Genomic DNA, 15,510 nt, shown 5'->3' with positions numbered 1-15,510 from the left:
TTGTCGTCTTCTGCTCTTTCGCCACATTATTTCTTTTTTTTTTTCCCTTCAAGCCTGCCATGAAGTGAAATGAAGTACCTTTATAAAAACCCGAGGCTGTCAAGGTGCTAAAGACAGTGCTAGACCAGATGAAGGGACAAACTAAACACCCAGGCACCTCAGTGAGGCCGCAGGCTTATAGAGTGAAAACCCCAGTTTTAAGGACATTCCTGAAAGTTGTGTCTTTTCAGGCTCATAAGATGACAAGGGTGGGTGTTCCATAACTTAGCAGTGACTACCGAGAAAGATCTCCCACCCCATTTTGCTTTCCAAGACTCGCAGACCACCACCAGGTTATGGGTAGCAGAGTGAAAAAATCTGGTTGGAACATACCAATGAAACATTGCTCTGATTGCTTTAGGCCCTGAGATATGTAAGGCCTTGTGTGCAATGCACAAGGCCTTACACGCCATGCGTCTTTTCACTAGGATCCAATGAAGCTCGTTAGTTACGCTGAAATTACCTGAAATCTGTAAAAACTAAGATTTGGCCTCGCTACTGCATTCTGGACAGTTTGGAGCTTGTTCATTGAAGACTAATTGACATTTACGTAAAGCGCATTACAGTAATCAAGTTGTGAGGAAATCTGTCCAAATACAAAATCTTTGGTGCGCTGACACCAGGATGTAAGGAAAACTTTACAGAGAATCCTCTTGATGTTATAGCATGTAGATACGGTTCTGTTAACCTGCAAGTCAAAAGCAAAATGTTGATCCACAACAACATCCAAATTGTTTGCCAAATCGGTGAGTGCAGGCAGTATGCTCAACATATCTGGCCAACAGTTACTATTCCAAATAGAGGGTTGGCCTCCAAAGATGATGACTTCCGTCTTGTCTGCGTTTAATTTTAGACAATTTGCCCTCATCCAGTCAGCAACTGCCTTCATGCAGCTGTTGAAGTTGAAAGCTATAGAATGTCCATTCTCTGTGGTAGACACAACTATCTATGTGTCATCTGCTTATGCGAGTGCTTGTAAGGCAAGTGACCGGATCAGTTTAGCCAGCGGGAATACATATAGATTAAACATTGTTGGATTTAGGGATGATACCTGAGGTACTCCGCAGGGCAAAAGAGCTGGATTTGAATTGATTATAGGTTACAATTTGAGATATCTCGGTTATGAAAGATTTCATAAGTTTTAAAGCTGAGTCTTTTATACCTAGACGTCGACGTCGGTCTGTGAGTAGGGTCGGGAGGTGGTATCAAAAGCTGCGGACAGATCTAATAGGATCAGTACAACAGCCTGAGTCGAATTGACTAATTCTCTAATGCTATCCACGGCTGAGACCAAGGCAGTTTCCTTGCCATGGCTGCTACTGAATCTAAAGTGGGAGAAGTCCAATAGTTCCCGTTCCTTAGTAAAGGACATGAGGTGGACATTCAGATGTTTGTCTAAAGGTTTTGTGTGTGCCGTGAGCCGAGATATAAGACAATGTTTTATAATCGCTGGGATCTAAATTATTTTTCTTCTTTCTTTTTTATTAACAAGGGTCTAACTGATGCTGCTTTACACAAACATGAGTAGAATCCTGCACCAATTGCCCTATTCATGATTGAGGTCAAAGAGGCAGCGAATGTTCTAGCAACTAGCTGGATAACGTTAGGTGGACACGGTTCGAAGGACGGGCCCCTGACTTGATGTTGACAAGGTGGAGCTCAGTTAATATTCTGATATTTGTGTGAAAGAGGCGAGGACCACTTTAATTCAGTGCACCATGAGTGGGAGAATCAAATTCTGAATTGATGACAAGAATCTTCGATTGAAAGTGATTTGCCATTTTATCACAGAACTCCTGGGATCCATCCAGATTGTTAGGATCTTTAGGTGAGGACATAAGGTTTGCTACTTTGCATAGTTTTCTAGTGAAGTTGGCCGTGTTAATTTTATTGATTCAAAAGTTTGATTTCTCCTCTCTGACTGCTAATTTGTAGACCCTAATTGAGGCTCTTTGTGTATTTTGTTTTTCTGGGCATCGTAGTTGTTTTTGCAGTCGACATGCTTGTGAGACAGTCTGAGAACTACGGGCCGTAGGCATCTCCCTATGCCTCTGATTCGCCTTAAAAGGGGCAACCAAGTCCAAAGCAGAACTTAGCGAGGATAAGAACTCCACTGCGGCTAGATCAACATCCTCCGGGTCAGACCTGTTGCTAGCTCTAAGGCCAGCAGAGAAAGTGTCCTCTGAGAATCCCTTCTAATATCGCTTCACAGCTCTGTTGTTGGCACTGCTTGAGTCCTTGAGCATAGGCATCCAAAAGTGTGAAACCAAATGTATGGTGGCCAGACTAACTAAGAAGGAGCACTTCACTCAGTTGCATTAGAGAGCCATTAGAAAATATTACATCTAGTATATGCCCTGCACTATGTGTAGCAGCATCGACAAGTTGGGAAGCACCGAAAAAAGACAATGTCAAGAAATGACACAGTTTCTTGGCATGTGGCCTCTGCTAAATAAAAAATTAAAAATCACTTAATATTGTGAAATTATCTTTTTTTACTGTGAAGACCAATCTAGGGCCTGGTGATCTATAGACTAGAATGCCAGAGAAAGATTTTGTGTTGGATTTTTAGTGTGACTTCTAAAGCCTCACAGGGAGTCAAACTCATTATTGGTTCCATAAAGCATTGGTACTTTATTTTATGGATAATTGCAAGACCTCGTCCTAGTTTGTTTTCCCTATCATGTCTGAGTATCGTATACCCTGGAGGAATGACATCTACCAAGTCTGGGCCAGATGAGTCGCAAGCCCAGGTTTCTGTAACTAGGATCTAGGACACAGTCGGGGTCGTATGCCACAACAAATTCAGCAAATTCTGCTTTGTTTCTGATTAATGACCTAGCGTTAATGGAAATTTTCCTAGCTTTGTGAAAGAAAGTCTTGATTTTATTAAAGACACGGAGGCGAGTATTATGCTATCTTTTCTTGCCTTTATTTGAACAGCAGCCGAGAAAAAAACGACAACTTCCAGCACGCTTTAGTAAAAACTACAAAATGCTGTCATAAAGAACAAACATCTAATGACATGAAGACTATCTCATAAAGATCTTGACAGGGAGCAACAAGTCCTCATTTCTTGCCAAGCAGTTAAGGACATTGAAACAATGGTATATTATTCATAACGATAGAGAAAAGCTAAACATAGAGAAAACAACTTCTTGAAATAGTTCACAATCTGTAGAGTCTGAAGGTATAGTTGTAAATAATCTGTATCCGTCGTATGTTCTTTTTTTGCAGAAAGAGTTGAGAAAGGAAAAATGAGGATGTTCCGGAATTTGCTGTGAATGTAGGTTGTTCTTAAGCTGTTTGGTTAGTGGATGCTGCTGAAAAAGAAAAAAAAGAGGGGGGGTTAAAATATATGGGACGGGATAATACTCGACACCGTGTCTTTAATAAAATCAAGACTTTCTTTCACAAAGTCAAGAAAATCTCCATTTTAGCACAAGACCCGGAGGCTCAGATTATTTTAGTTGAAATCATAGACACAATTGTATTAGCTACATGAGAAACAGGTTTACAGTAAAAAGTTCTAAAAGTAGAAACATTTGTCCAGTCTGCAGATTTGAGAATGTCATCTAGACTCGCTCCAGCCCAGAAGGCCTTAGAGACATAGCACCCCTGGTAGAATGGGCCCCAAAATTGAAATATTAATGCCAGATGGACTCGTAACCCATTTAACCCAACAGGCTGAGGCGGGAGAAAAAACTGGATAATGGGGGTTTCTGAAAGAAGTAAGGAGATGTGGTTCCGATAACTTTCTCAAATCTTTAGTCTTTGAAATGTATTCTCTTAAACAACTTCCAACACAATTTTGGTTGGTCAGGAAAATAAGGATAAAAGACAGACATTAAATTGGTTTTAGTTCTCCTACGAACTTGAGAGAATACACCAGGAGTATATTGCACATAAGTAACATCCAAAGCTTTAACATCTGAAAGACATTTCAAACAGATTAGACATAAAAGCATAGTCGATTTAGCAGACAAAAGCTTTAAAAATAAAAATGCGCCAGGTTGATTAAAAAAAATAATATTGCAGAATTACATTTACATCCCACGTTGAATTGTATTTTGGTAAAGGAGGTTTTGAAAATCTTACTCCTTTTAAAAGACTATTTATCAGTAGATGTTGGCCCACTGGTTTTCCATCAGTTTTGACGTGGTTGCCGACTGTTCTATAAGCTTTCCCTTGAAGCTAGTGAAGCTAGAAAGTTTACAGTCAAAGTTATATCTGCTGAAAAGGGATTTGCATCCCTGTCCATGCACCAGCTATCCCACACTTTCCAAGCTGATTTGTAGGCCTTGGATACCCAAGTTTGTGGACGAAATGGACAGATTCCGACGAAATTCCTGGGGTTCTCCAGGAAGACCTGAAACCTTCCATGCCACCAGCGTGAGTAATTGATTTATTGATGATTAGCTTGTGTAATAGGCCCTGGGGATTGTGGAGCAGGGATGGGAATAATGGTAGTAGAATAGGTCAATCTATCGACAACTCCAGGACCAAAGGGAACCAGGATTGGCCTGTGCCAGAAAGGAGTGATTAGAAGAACCTTTGCTTTCTGACGCCTTATCTGAGCGAGGACTCTGGATATCATTATGAACGGAGGGAATGCATAATTTGTTTGCGTGGACCAATCTTGGAGAAAAGCATCCATTGCTGAGACTTGAGGATTGAGCCTCCAACTGTAAAAAGAGGGAAGTTGGTTATTCAAGTGAGAATCAAACGGATCTATTGAGAAGGGACTGAATCTGGAAAAAGGTTTTCTGTATATTGATGGATGAAGATTCCAGCCGCTTGAATCTCGAAGATGTCTGGAATACCAGTCTGCTGTCGTAATCGTTTTCCCGGGAAGATATTCTGCTTGAACTGAAATTGGTTTCTGGAGACAAAACTTTCACAGAAATTTCTGGCCAGCTCGGTTTGCGGTTTGTATCTTGTGCTTCCTAGGTGATTTATATAACGGACAGCTGATAGGTTGTCCATTCGTAGAAGAATGGAGTAGCTTATTCTGTTTTTGGCAAAAGTTTGGATCGTAAAGGAACCTGGAGGCATCTCTAAACAGTTAATGTGCAGTAATGACTCCTCTTTTGACCATACACAGTCAGTCGAGAACTGACCTCATCTTGCACCCCAACTAATCCAACTTCCATCAGATTCTAAGATAAGATCTGGTGCTGTAGAGAAGATTGCTTTTCCGTTCCACGCTTCTAGGTGATCCCACCACCACTGAAGTTATGAACGCAAATCTTGGTCTAGAGGAATTACGTCTCCATAAGTGAGACCTTTTTGAAGATGACAAATCTTGGGCCTCTGTAATGCCCGATAATGTAATGGACCTGAAAAAATTTCATGAATTAAAGATGCCAGTAGACCTATAATTCGAGCTAAGAGTCCGAGAGATAGAATGGATTGACTCAAAACTTGTGTTATTTCTTTCTTGATGTGAGAAATCTTCTCTTTTTAGGAGTTGAAGAATCACTTTGTCTGAATCCATTACAAAACCTAGAAATTCTATTTGCCGAGATGGAATTAGTGCTGATTTGTCTTTGTTTATGAGAAAGCCCAAATCGTGAAGGAGAGATGTTAAGTTCATTAAATGTGTCATTAGTAAAGTTTTCTTCTGATGTAGAAGGAAATCGTCTAGGTAAGCTAATAATCTGACACATTGGGCTCTCATGTAGGTTATGACTGGTTTCAACACCTTGGTGAAGCACCAAGGAGCTGGAGACATTCCAGAGGGTAGGGTTTGGGATTGGTAAAAAGTCTTTCCACTGAAATTGAGGGAATTTCCTGTATGATTGGTGAACCAGAACTGAAAGATATGCATCCTGCAGATTCAGGTGCACCAACCAATCCTCCTGCAATGACAAGTCTCTAAGATGAAGAATTGTCTCCATTTTGGAATGATCATATACTACATAATTGTTGAATGACCTTGGATTTATGACTGGACTAAACTTTTTGTATTTTTTTTTTTTTTGGATTAAAACAATTGTACTTATAAAACCCTTTGGATGAGGGGAAGAAACCTCTTTGGCTTGTTTGTGAAGAAGTGTTTGGATTTCTTGAGAGAGAAAATATTGCTGTTCTGTCCAAAAAGATAGGGGTGCTGTAATCTTGTCCTGGGTTAGAATTCCATAAAGGTCTATACAGTAACCCTGTATTTTTTTTTAAAAACACAAGGATCTGCAGTTATCATTTTCCAAGTAGAGAGAAACAGTTTTGTACATCCCCCTACTGGAGAATAGCCAAAAGATGGAACACTTACCTGAGTTCTGGAGTCCTTTGTTTCTGGAACCACGCTGTCTGAAGCCTCTGGTTCTTTGGGGATAAAATTGTGGTTTATAGTCCTGTTGCCATCTGATGGAGCCCTTGTTTTGGGTAATGGCTTCTCGTGAGGTATAGCGGCCAGCAAAGCGGCTCCTGACTTTGGCAGCCCTGCTAAAAACACGACTATGAAAAATCTTCTGTAAAGAAGTTTGTGCCTTATCTATTGAAGGCAAAGTAGCAACATATTTACTCAGTTCTTTAATAAATGTGTCACCAAAGAGTAAACGGTTTGCTTCTTCACCCATCTTTTTGGAGGCTAAATTTCTCAGTTTTGAATACATTTTCAATAATAAGCTTTTGTGTGTCTCTTGTGCCATGGCAGAATTTGCATTTCCTAAAAGACATATTGCCCTCTGGACCCTCTGGACAAGGTAACAGGGTCTATTTTGGTGACCTCTATTCTTGCTTCTTCCGCTAAGTCTAAAATTCTAGTAAGAGGACCTGTGAGATCCCATAGTCTGTCCTGACAGTTTGTCCAGGCTCTCTCTCCACCCTTTTTTAGGGTTCTTTCTGAACTTTGTAAAAAACAAACAAAAAAAAAACAAATAGGAGCATGTTAGGATCAGTAGTTGGTGTGGCAGCCATATTGCGAGGCAGAGAAGGACAAGGACATTCTGAACAAAGTCTATTGCGTGATTAATTTATCCAAAGGTTGCCTCAATTTGTTAGATACATAAAGTAATACATGCTCGCAAGGGGACCATTCAGTGGAATTTGGGTGACGAATCGGCGAAGGATCAAACATTAGTTGACCTAGGAAATCCAAACGTGTATCAGTTTTAGATGATTCTCCCCAATTTATTAAGAGAGGTTTTTCGCCTTTTCTCCACAGGCCCAGACCAGATCATTATGTCTGGATCATCCTTATCTGTGTTGTCATCAGAAACACGCATGTCATCATCTGTATCTTGTATGTGGGTTACATTAATAGGAAAATTTATTTTAATTGAACTTTTAGAAACGTCAGCTGGGGTTTGAGGAGAATCATTGTAATCATATCACTTGCCATATGTTTCTTGGCCTTTTTAGGATTAATGTGTTTGAAAAAAATATAGGTCAGTGATTTCATAGAGACCTCAAAGGTTTTGGAAGTATTAGTCATAGATGCTTTTACAGCTTGTTGCACTGAATCCTTAATAAAATAATTCAGATTATGTTTAAACATTTGTGTTTTTTCATCATCAGAAAATGTTTCCATTTTTTTGTATTTAAATTAATTTAGTATACATATTGAAAAAGAAGATATGTAAATGTAAGTCCCATTTTACAAAATATATATATAAATTTGCAACCAAATTATTTAAAGTAATGAGACAGATAATATGTCGTAGGGTACTTATCTTGACTGCGAGCAGCAAGAAAAGGACTTGTTGCTCACAGTCAAGACCTGTATGCAATAGTCTTCAGGTCATTGGATGTTTGTTCTTTTTGACAGCATTTTGTTGTTCCTTTACTAAAGCATTCTGAGAGTTGTAGTTTTTTCTTGGCTGGTATTCAAATAAATGCAAGAAAAGATAGCATAATAGGAGCCTCCTGTTCTCATAATAAAATCAGAAACCCTCTAAACTTGTCTTCTTTGAAGCTACTCTCCTTCTTTAATTGCCCCCTTTCTGATATACCATAGGGTTTGTTAGGCATGCCAAGTGAGGGAGTACCAATCACAGTTGTGAGCTCGCATGATACTCAGGTCAGTCCCTCTCTCTGACACAGCTTATTGATGTGTAATAGAGAGCAGTTTAGTGTCTTACCATAATTTCTTAGGCTCCAAAGTTGTGTCTAAAAGTAAGTTAACCGTGAGGCCTCTTCTGGAGGAAAACGGCCAGGAGTTCTGGCGTATGGTGGAGTCTGGCCGTGGATGGGCACAGACATGCTTGCCTTTGGCACCCCAGCAACGCACATCCACACTCTCATCCGGCTAAATAGGCTTCTCCCAATGAAGAAAAACAACTTGGAGCGCTGACTGCCCAAAATTGCAGCTAACGCAGCAACCTGGAAGGTGGGGTGAGGATAATTGCTCTCTCCGTACAATTGGGCAAGACGTGGCGGACTGGAGAGCGAAAGTGAGGCAAAATAAAGCAGTGCCACACAATGCACAGGAGATCACAAGTGAGCAAGTTTTTTAAAATGTTGTAATTTTTAATAGGTTGGTTTTTCAGACTTAAAAGAGGTAAACTGTCGCACAAGTATAATTACAAAAAATATCATTGTTAAGGGAAATAAATAAGATAAAATAGCGATGAGCTTGCCTGGTCTAGTGGCTTGTCGGCGCTCGTATCAGGCTAAATAGGCTTCCCCTAATGAAGAAAAACAATGGAGGCACTAACCTGCCCAGAATGGCGGCTGACGTCAACTAGGATGTTGGGCAGAGGATAATTGCTCTCTCTGCACAATCAGGCAAGCCGTGGAGGACCGGAGAGCAAAGTTGAGGCAAAACAAGAAGCGGTGCGCCGCAAGGCACAGGAGAATAGTAGTGGGTACTTTTTTTTTTTTTTTTAAAGATGTTGGTTTTTCAAGCTTAAAAGCAGTAAACTGTCACACAAGTATAATCACATAAAATAACACTGTTAAGGAAAATAAAAAAGGGAAAATAAGGATGAGCCTTCCTGCTCTAGCATCGGCATAAATAGGCCTCCTCTAATGAAGAAAAAGAACTGGAGCACTAAATGCCCAAAATGGTGGCTAATGTGTCAACCAGAGGATAATTGTTGTCCGGACGGTCGGGCAAGCCGTGGTGGACCAGTGCGCAAAAGTGAGACAAATGTTTTTCAAGACGTTGGGTTTTCAGGCTTTAAAATAGTGAACTGTTGCATAAGAATAATCACAAAAAATAACACTGTTAAGGGAAATAGAGAAGGTAAGCTAGTGATGAGCTTGCCTGGTCTAGTCGTGGACCTCACGCTCCACCCTACACCTTAAGTTAGGCTTGCCATTAATTGTCTACTGTTCACATTTTTTTTTTTTTTTTTACACTCAATCTTAAGTCGGTGGCCTCTCATTGCCTATGCGTATGGTTCATTTTATAGTGTACCCTGGGCCTCTGTGGCTCATCCACTTCTCCCTCCACTTGCTTGCTGATTAGAGGTAGAAAAACGTTTCTTTCTTACTCGGTTCGATCAAGAACTGCAGTAGTAGAGGTGGCATGCTCTACCTTTTCTGTCTTCTAATTCCAGCAGCTCTGGCTGATTTCACCCCCCACCCCCACCTCCACACTTCCCACCTGGCCACACGCTCCGCTCCATGCTTTACAGTCCTCTTTTAGCTATTAATAAAGTCCAGTTCAAGAATGTCTTCCCTTGAGACCCTCTTGTTTTTCTTTCGGGCCACAATTTGATCAGACACCCAGCCCCTAGTGCCATACGATACACCCTTTTCTTCCTACGTGGCAGTTGTTTGCCTCTACACTGTCTTCGTGGTCGGGGGTCTTTTCTGAGCTTTGATATTCTCATCTGTTTTTGCACATCTCACATTCTTGAACATAGCACATGTTTGCTGGGCATTCATTAGCTACCGAATATATAGGGATGGGAAGGATAGAAGAACACGTCATCATCTGCAACATCAGTCCTCCGCTGTCCCCAGCCCTGCTGCACTCCAACTTTGCCTGTTTTCTCATCTCTTTGCTAGGCCCAGATGAACAGCAGAGTTGCTTTTGATTTTTTTCCTGTTGATATTTTAAATTATCAGGCGAACACCTATGCCCAATATCCTCAGTTTTGTGTCTCTTACAGGTTTTATTTGTGCCCTGTTTGTTCGAGAAGAGTTCTGCCACCTTAATCGTCTTTAGAAAATGTGGAATTTGTGTTCAAACATCCTATAGACATCTGGTAGGAGCCAGATGAGGGTCTGATCTTTCACATTAACCAAATGGAGGTCTGGTTCCAAAGGACCTGGCCATATTTTAGAGATGCCATATATTCTTAAATCTCATTATTCTTGCTTTAAAACTTAACATTGAGGACCAAACACTGTGTCTGAAGATTTTATAAGCAAAATCTAAATGTAATAGCCTTTTATTCTTTTCCAGAAAATTTTGGGGAAGCTGAAAAACTGGGAGAACATGGAGCAGATAACAGGGCTAAGCATACGGTAGGTGTTAATATTTAATCTTGTTTGTTTTATCTTAAGGTTGAACTTCTTACAATTCTTTAGTTGCCGGGAGCTGTCTGTCAGAGTCTTTTAGATAGATCAACAGCTGAGCAAAGGGTTTGTTTTCAGGTTGTTTGCTATGCGCACTTTTTGTTGAAATGTTCTAAATTCTAGGCCATAGCGACTGGCAGAGGTGCATCACATTGAGTTCCAACCTGTGTTATTGTGTTTAACATCAGGAATAAGGTGCAAAAAAGTGATGCATTTCCTTTGGTGGTTTGGGTGTAGAGATTCTGCCATGTCTTGGTCTTACCTTTTTAGAATCATTGTTTTTTTCTTCTCATTATCTGGCTGTAGCCAAATGCCTTAACTGATGTGTGTCGACATCACAGTGCTTTGTTTGAGTGCTTACACATTTTACCCGTTTCTCTTAATCTACAAGGCTTTGAAGGATTTCACTGTTATATACATGTAAAAGAAAAAAATGTTAAACAGCCTTGTTTGCCTTTATTTGAGCAATAAGATTTGGTGTTTTCTTAGACAGACACTTTAAAACCCATTACACAACAGGGACTGTGTACACAGATATTTACTGTCTATGGCTTCATCGTCACCCGAAGCACCTGGCTCTGCGAGGACTTTACATGAACAGTATACAGTGGGCAAGCTCTTCATCTGAACTGCTTCTGATGGGGATGCATTTGCAGAACCTTTGGGAGATACTATGGCAGCTCCCATCACACACAATCAGCTGCACAGATGCATCTCCAGATGTGATCTTTTTGCAACATTCCTGTGTTTGCCTTGTGTTTTTATGTTATTTTTTAATAGGATAACTTTTTGTGGCGGTGAGCTATTTTTTAACTGTTTGTGTTAACCTTGTCATATGTTCTGCCGTGTGATGTGTTCATAATGTACATACTCTTGCGTCTAGCTTCTCTCCATTCCCACTGTTTGGCCTTAACGCCTCCCTGAGGATCATATTGCAGACCTTTCCCAAAGCCTCATGTGCACCCTTTTCATGCAGACTGGTTCCGTATTTCCTGTTAAGTTATTATCATTGTTCTATTGTATGGCTAGCCGGATTGCAGCCTTGTAACAGCTCGTTGGGATGTCTGGAATGTGTGCCAGCATCAGGACTGGTTTAGGGTGTTGGATTGTAGTCTCCCTACAACAGCTGTGTCCTTTGTGGATACGCCGTATGTGCATTTGCCTCCATTGCCTGTCACCACAAGTGGTGATGTTAGATTTAGAAGGACGAGTATCCACGGCCCGTGCATTGAGCGGGAGTGCCTGGGCTTATTGTGGGAGGTGTGCGCCTAGAGGGCCTTGACTAGGAGTCCATTCTGTCGGTGACCGTCTGTTACCTATTCGCCTACGCGGTGCTCCCCGGTTGATTTGTTTAGAGCAGCATGATGCTTGAATATTGTGTTAAAGTATATTTGTGCGTTATTGTCTCTATTGCGTTGTCGTGCCTCGTTGTGATGAGTCTTGGTGCCAGTGGTTTTGGCATCAGTGTGCCGGGCACCTCTGCAGCAGTTCTTTGCTGTCCCAGATGTATGTGAGAGGATTCATTCTGCTTGCTCTGTTGAATGGCGGTGAGCGCTTAGAGCTGTTTTGTGCATTGCCATCTGTTGGGCGCTAGAGTCTCGTGTAGGGAGAATGCATGAATAACGTTACTTATGTTATAGCCATCATTTGGTTCTCTTGACCATTCAGTCAAACCATTTACTGTATTTCCCGCCCTCGCATATGAATCTTGGTTGCTGGTGTCCCCCGTGGGCCTCCTCCCGCGCTTCCCGCCTTTCTCTTCGCCATCTTGCAGCACAGAGCGCCAATGCGCAGAGCGCTGGCCTTTCACATGACGCAGAGCTGCAAAGCAGAGGTCGCACGCACCTCACCATGTGATGGACTCAAACACAGCTTTTCTTCTGTCTTTGTTATAGCCGTGTCCTGCCGGAGACCCGGGTTCATCCGGTTAACGTACTGAAGCTGTGAAATGCAGCTGGCCACGTCGCACAAAGTGCGACAATAAAGGGGACAGCACATTAGCGTCGCTCCCCTGCCAGGAAGGCGGATGGTCGTAAGGGGCCACCATAGCTAGGGAGGGTGGTCCACCCTGGTTTATGGCCCCCGAGGTGTCGGCAGGGAGGAGTGAGGCCGGGAGGTCTCAAAAGGGGTGACCCTGGGGGGCTGGGGCCTCTTAGACACACAGTGTTTTGCCGGACAGCAGCTGGAGGACGGGCAGCGAGACGCAGGGTTTCAGCAGACAGAGGTTAGTCCATTAGGTGGGGGGGAGGGGGGACAGGACGCATAAACGCTGCGGCCGGCAACCTGACCGTGCCGCGTGGCTGCTGTGCTCCGCCGGCTGCGGGGCGCCTGTTTGTGGCGCTTCGCCGCGCCACACTTACGACGACGGGTATGCAGCATGGGGCTGCATTGCCCGCGTCGCATTCTTTGCGTGGGGGGGCGGCGCGGCGTGCCACGTGGCCGCTGGGCTCCTCTGGCTGCGGGGCACCTTGTTTGTGGCGCTTCGCCGCGCCTCACGTGAGACGACGGGTATGAAGCACGGGGCTGCACTGCCCGCGTCGCACTCTTTGCCTGGGGGGGGGGGGGGCGGCGCGGCGTACCGCGTGCCCGCTGTGCTCCTCCGGCTGTCGGGGCTGGTCGCCGTCCCCGCACCCCGGATCGGACATTAGTCGCGGGGGAGGCACGGGGCGCACCGTTCACCCAACGCGCCATAATTAAAAAAAAATAAATAAAAAAAAAATAGAGGAAGGGGGTTGGATCGTCTGCGCGCAGAGGTTTAAAAAAAAAATGAAAAAAAAATGGATGAGACGAAGGAGAGAGCGGCTGCGCGCAGACGTCCCAAAAAAAAAAAAAAAAAAAAAGTGAGCAACGCCGCGCAGAGGTCTTGCAGCCAAAATACAGGAATACATTTATGGTACGCGAACACGCATATTCATGGCTTGTTTATTCTCGTTGGTAAGACACCCAGGTACGTGGAGGCTTCATTTAAATCACTCTATTAAGGCATGATTATATGGATCTTAAACAGCCAGCCCCCATGTATACGCACATGCGCATTTCTGATCATTTAAAGATACGATACGCAAAAAAAAAAAAAAAAAACACAATAATAATGATGACAATTATAAGGAGAACTGTGATAATACGAGATATATTAAAATGTGTCTGTTTATTACGGATTATGTGTGGGGTGGGGCGTACTTGGCTAATAATTTTTTTTTTTTTTTAAATGTGTATATATTTTATGATATTACTAATGATAAAACTGTCATAAGAGTGATTATATAGCGAAGGGTGGCGGTATTACTGTGATGCTTGGTGCTTGTTTGTCTTTACTTTCAGGTGGCTAATGAACTACTAAGCTCCCCGCGGGGTCTCATAGGGCAACCGCGAGGCACAGGCACTAGGGCACTAAAGTGAATTAAGGTACACGGTAAGACGGGAAGGGGTACCAGGGCGGATGCGCAAAAGGGGGGGGCCAAGCGAACGACAGCGTGTCGGAGCCAGACAGGGTCCCAAACGAGGTTTCCCAGGGTAATGGGCCGGTTGCGGCGCATCGAGAAATAGGTTTATTTGCCACCTGAACAGGTAAGGGGCAGGCAAGAGGGCCAACAGGCGCAGCAGCAGCACAGGACGGGTGCGGGAGGGCCATGGGTGAGCAAAAAAAAAAAAAAAAAAAAGTGAGAGGAGGGCGCAGCACAGCAATACCGGGCGAGTAAATATAGGGCGAGGCATCGCCAGGGATGCGTTATTAAGGCTGTCTTCTCTCAATTACAGACCTAAGATCACTCACCGGCACGCACTAAGGGACGATGGAGGACCACGGTTCGCCTACACTCTTTTCCCCCGAAGAGAACCAAGAGGAGGCAGATATCTGGACGAGGTTCATGGCCATGGGTCAAGCGAAAGGCCTTGAATGGGCAAAGATGATGGTGGCGGCACAAGGAGTTCAGCAGTCAGGAACTCCTGGCCTGACAAGCACGAATGAGGTGCAGCCTTCGGCCTCAGGCCTCTGTCTCCTAAGCGACGAGAGGGGAGCTGCGCCTGCCAAACGGAAGTTGCCGGCAAGGGCCGCAGCTGGGAGCAAACTGAAAAGAGCCACAAAGGACACGGCGGACATCGAGCTACCGGAGGACCTCGCTACTCCCCAGCCGGACAGCGGGCCAAGAGGACCCGGGAAAGACAATAAGGAGCAAGAGGCGGCCGGAGGGGGGGGGGGGGGGGGGGGGGATCCCCTTGCGGCTGGGGGGGTGGCGCCAGGGGCAAGCACGCCTATTGCTGAAGAACAGACCAGCCAACCCGCTAGGAATGTGGCCTGCAGACCCACCATAGGGGCATCAGGGCAGGGGCAGCAGGTGGGACTGGGTAAGATGATGGAGGCAATGCACAGCTTTATGGCCTCAGCGAAGGCACTAGCTGGTTTGGGCGCGGACGAGCCGGGTGCTAGCAACAGGCGAGCAGACGCGGGACAGGTGTGGGGGCAGGACACCAATTCGCCGCCAACGGCGCAGGACGAGGCTTCCGCGCTGTGGGATGGGGTAGCAGACGGGGTCTCACTAAATACCACAGCAGGCGGGAGCGATAGAGCAAACAGCGTCAGGCCTGATCCCCCCTTGCTGTCAGGGAGGTCTTCCCTGGCGTGGAGGGTCCCTTTGGAAGCTAGGGAGCGAATATGGAAGAGGGAATTCATTGACATTTTCTCGCTGCTCACATTTGCCAAGGAGGGCGCAGACATAACAGTACCCAGCAAGGAGGTAGACAAGCACAAATGGAAGAGGAAGGTTAAGCCAGAGGAGTCAATTGACAACTGGCTGGAGGCATTTGCGATGCTGTCCACGGTGATCATGGATAAATTCCCTGAGCAAGGGCCGGCTCTATGCAAATACAACCAGGTCATATATGAGGAATATACCCGTAATGGGGGCACAGGGTGGCTGAACTACGACCGAGAGTTCAGGCAAAAAATGGAACAGGCACCAGAGATGGCGTGGGACTGCCGTGAAATTGAACTCTGGGTGCAAT

The 15,510-nt window shown here is 44.1% G+C and overlaps 1 protein-coding gene across 3 annotated transcripts in view; it reads left to right on the top strand.

The window, feature by feature from the left end:
* The window catches only part of MAD1L1 (mitotic arrest deficient 1 like 1), a 1,860,878-nt gene that overhangs the window by 129,605 nt on the left and 1,715,763 nt on the right, over nucleotides 1–15,510 (top strand). For all 3 annotated transcript variants that reach the window (XM_069209930.1, XM_069209931.1, XM_069209929.1), the window contains one exon: nucleotides 10,397–10,458. In XM_069209930.1, coding sequence (XP_069066031.1) covers nucleotides 10,397–10,458 — 62 coding nt within the window. The remainder of the gene's footprint in view (nucleotides 1–10,396; nucleotides 10,459–15,510) is intronic.

The sequence above is a fragment of the Pleurodeles waltl genome, chromosome 10, assembly GCF_031143425.1.
Source record: "Pleurodeles waltl isolate 20211129_DDA chromosome 10, aPleWal1.hap1.20221129, whole genome shotgun sequence".
Lineage (NCBI taxonomy): Eukaryota > Metazoa > Chordata > Amphibia > Caudata > Salamandridae > Pleurodeles > Pleurodeles waltl.
This window is presented reverse-complemented; position numbering and strand designations above follow the sequence as displayed.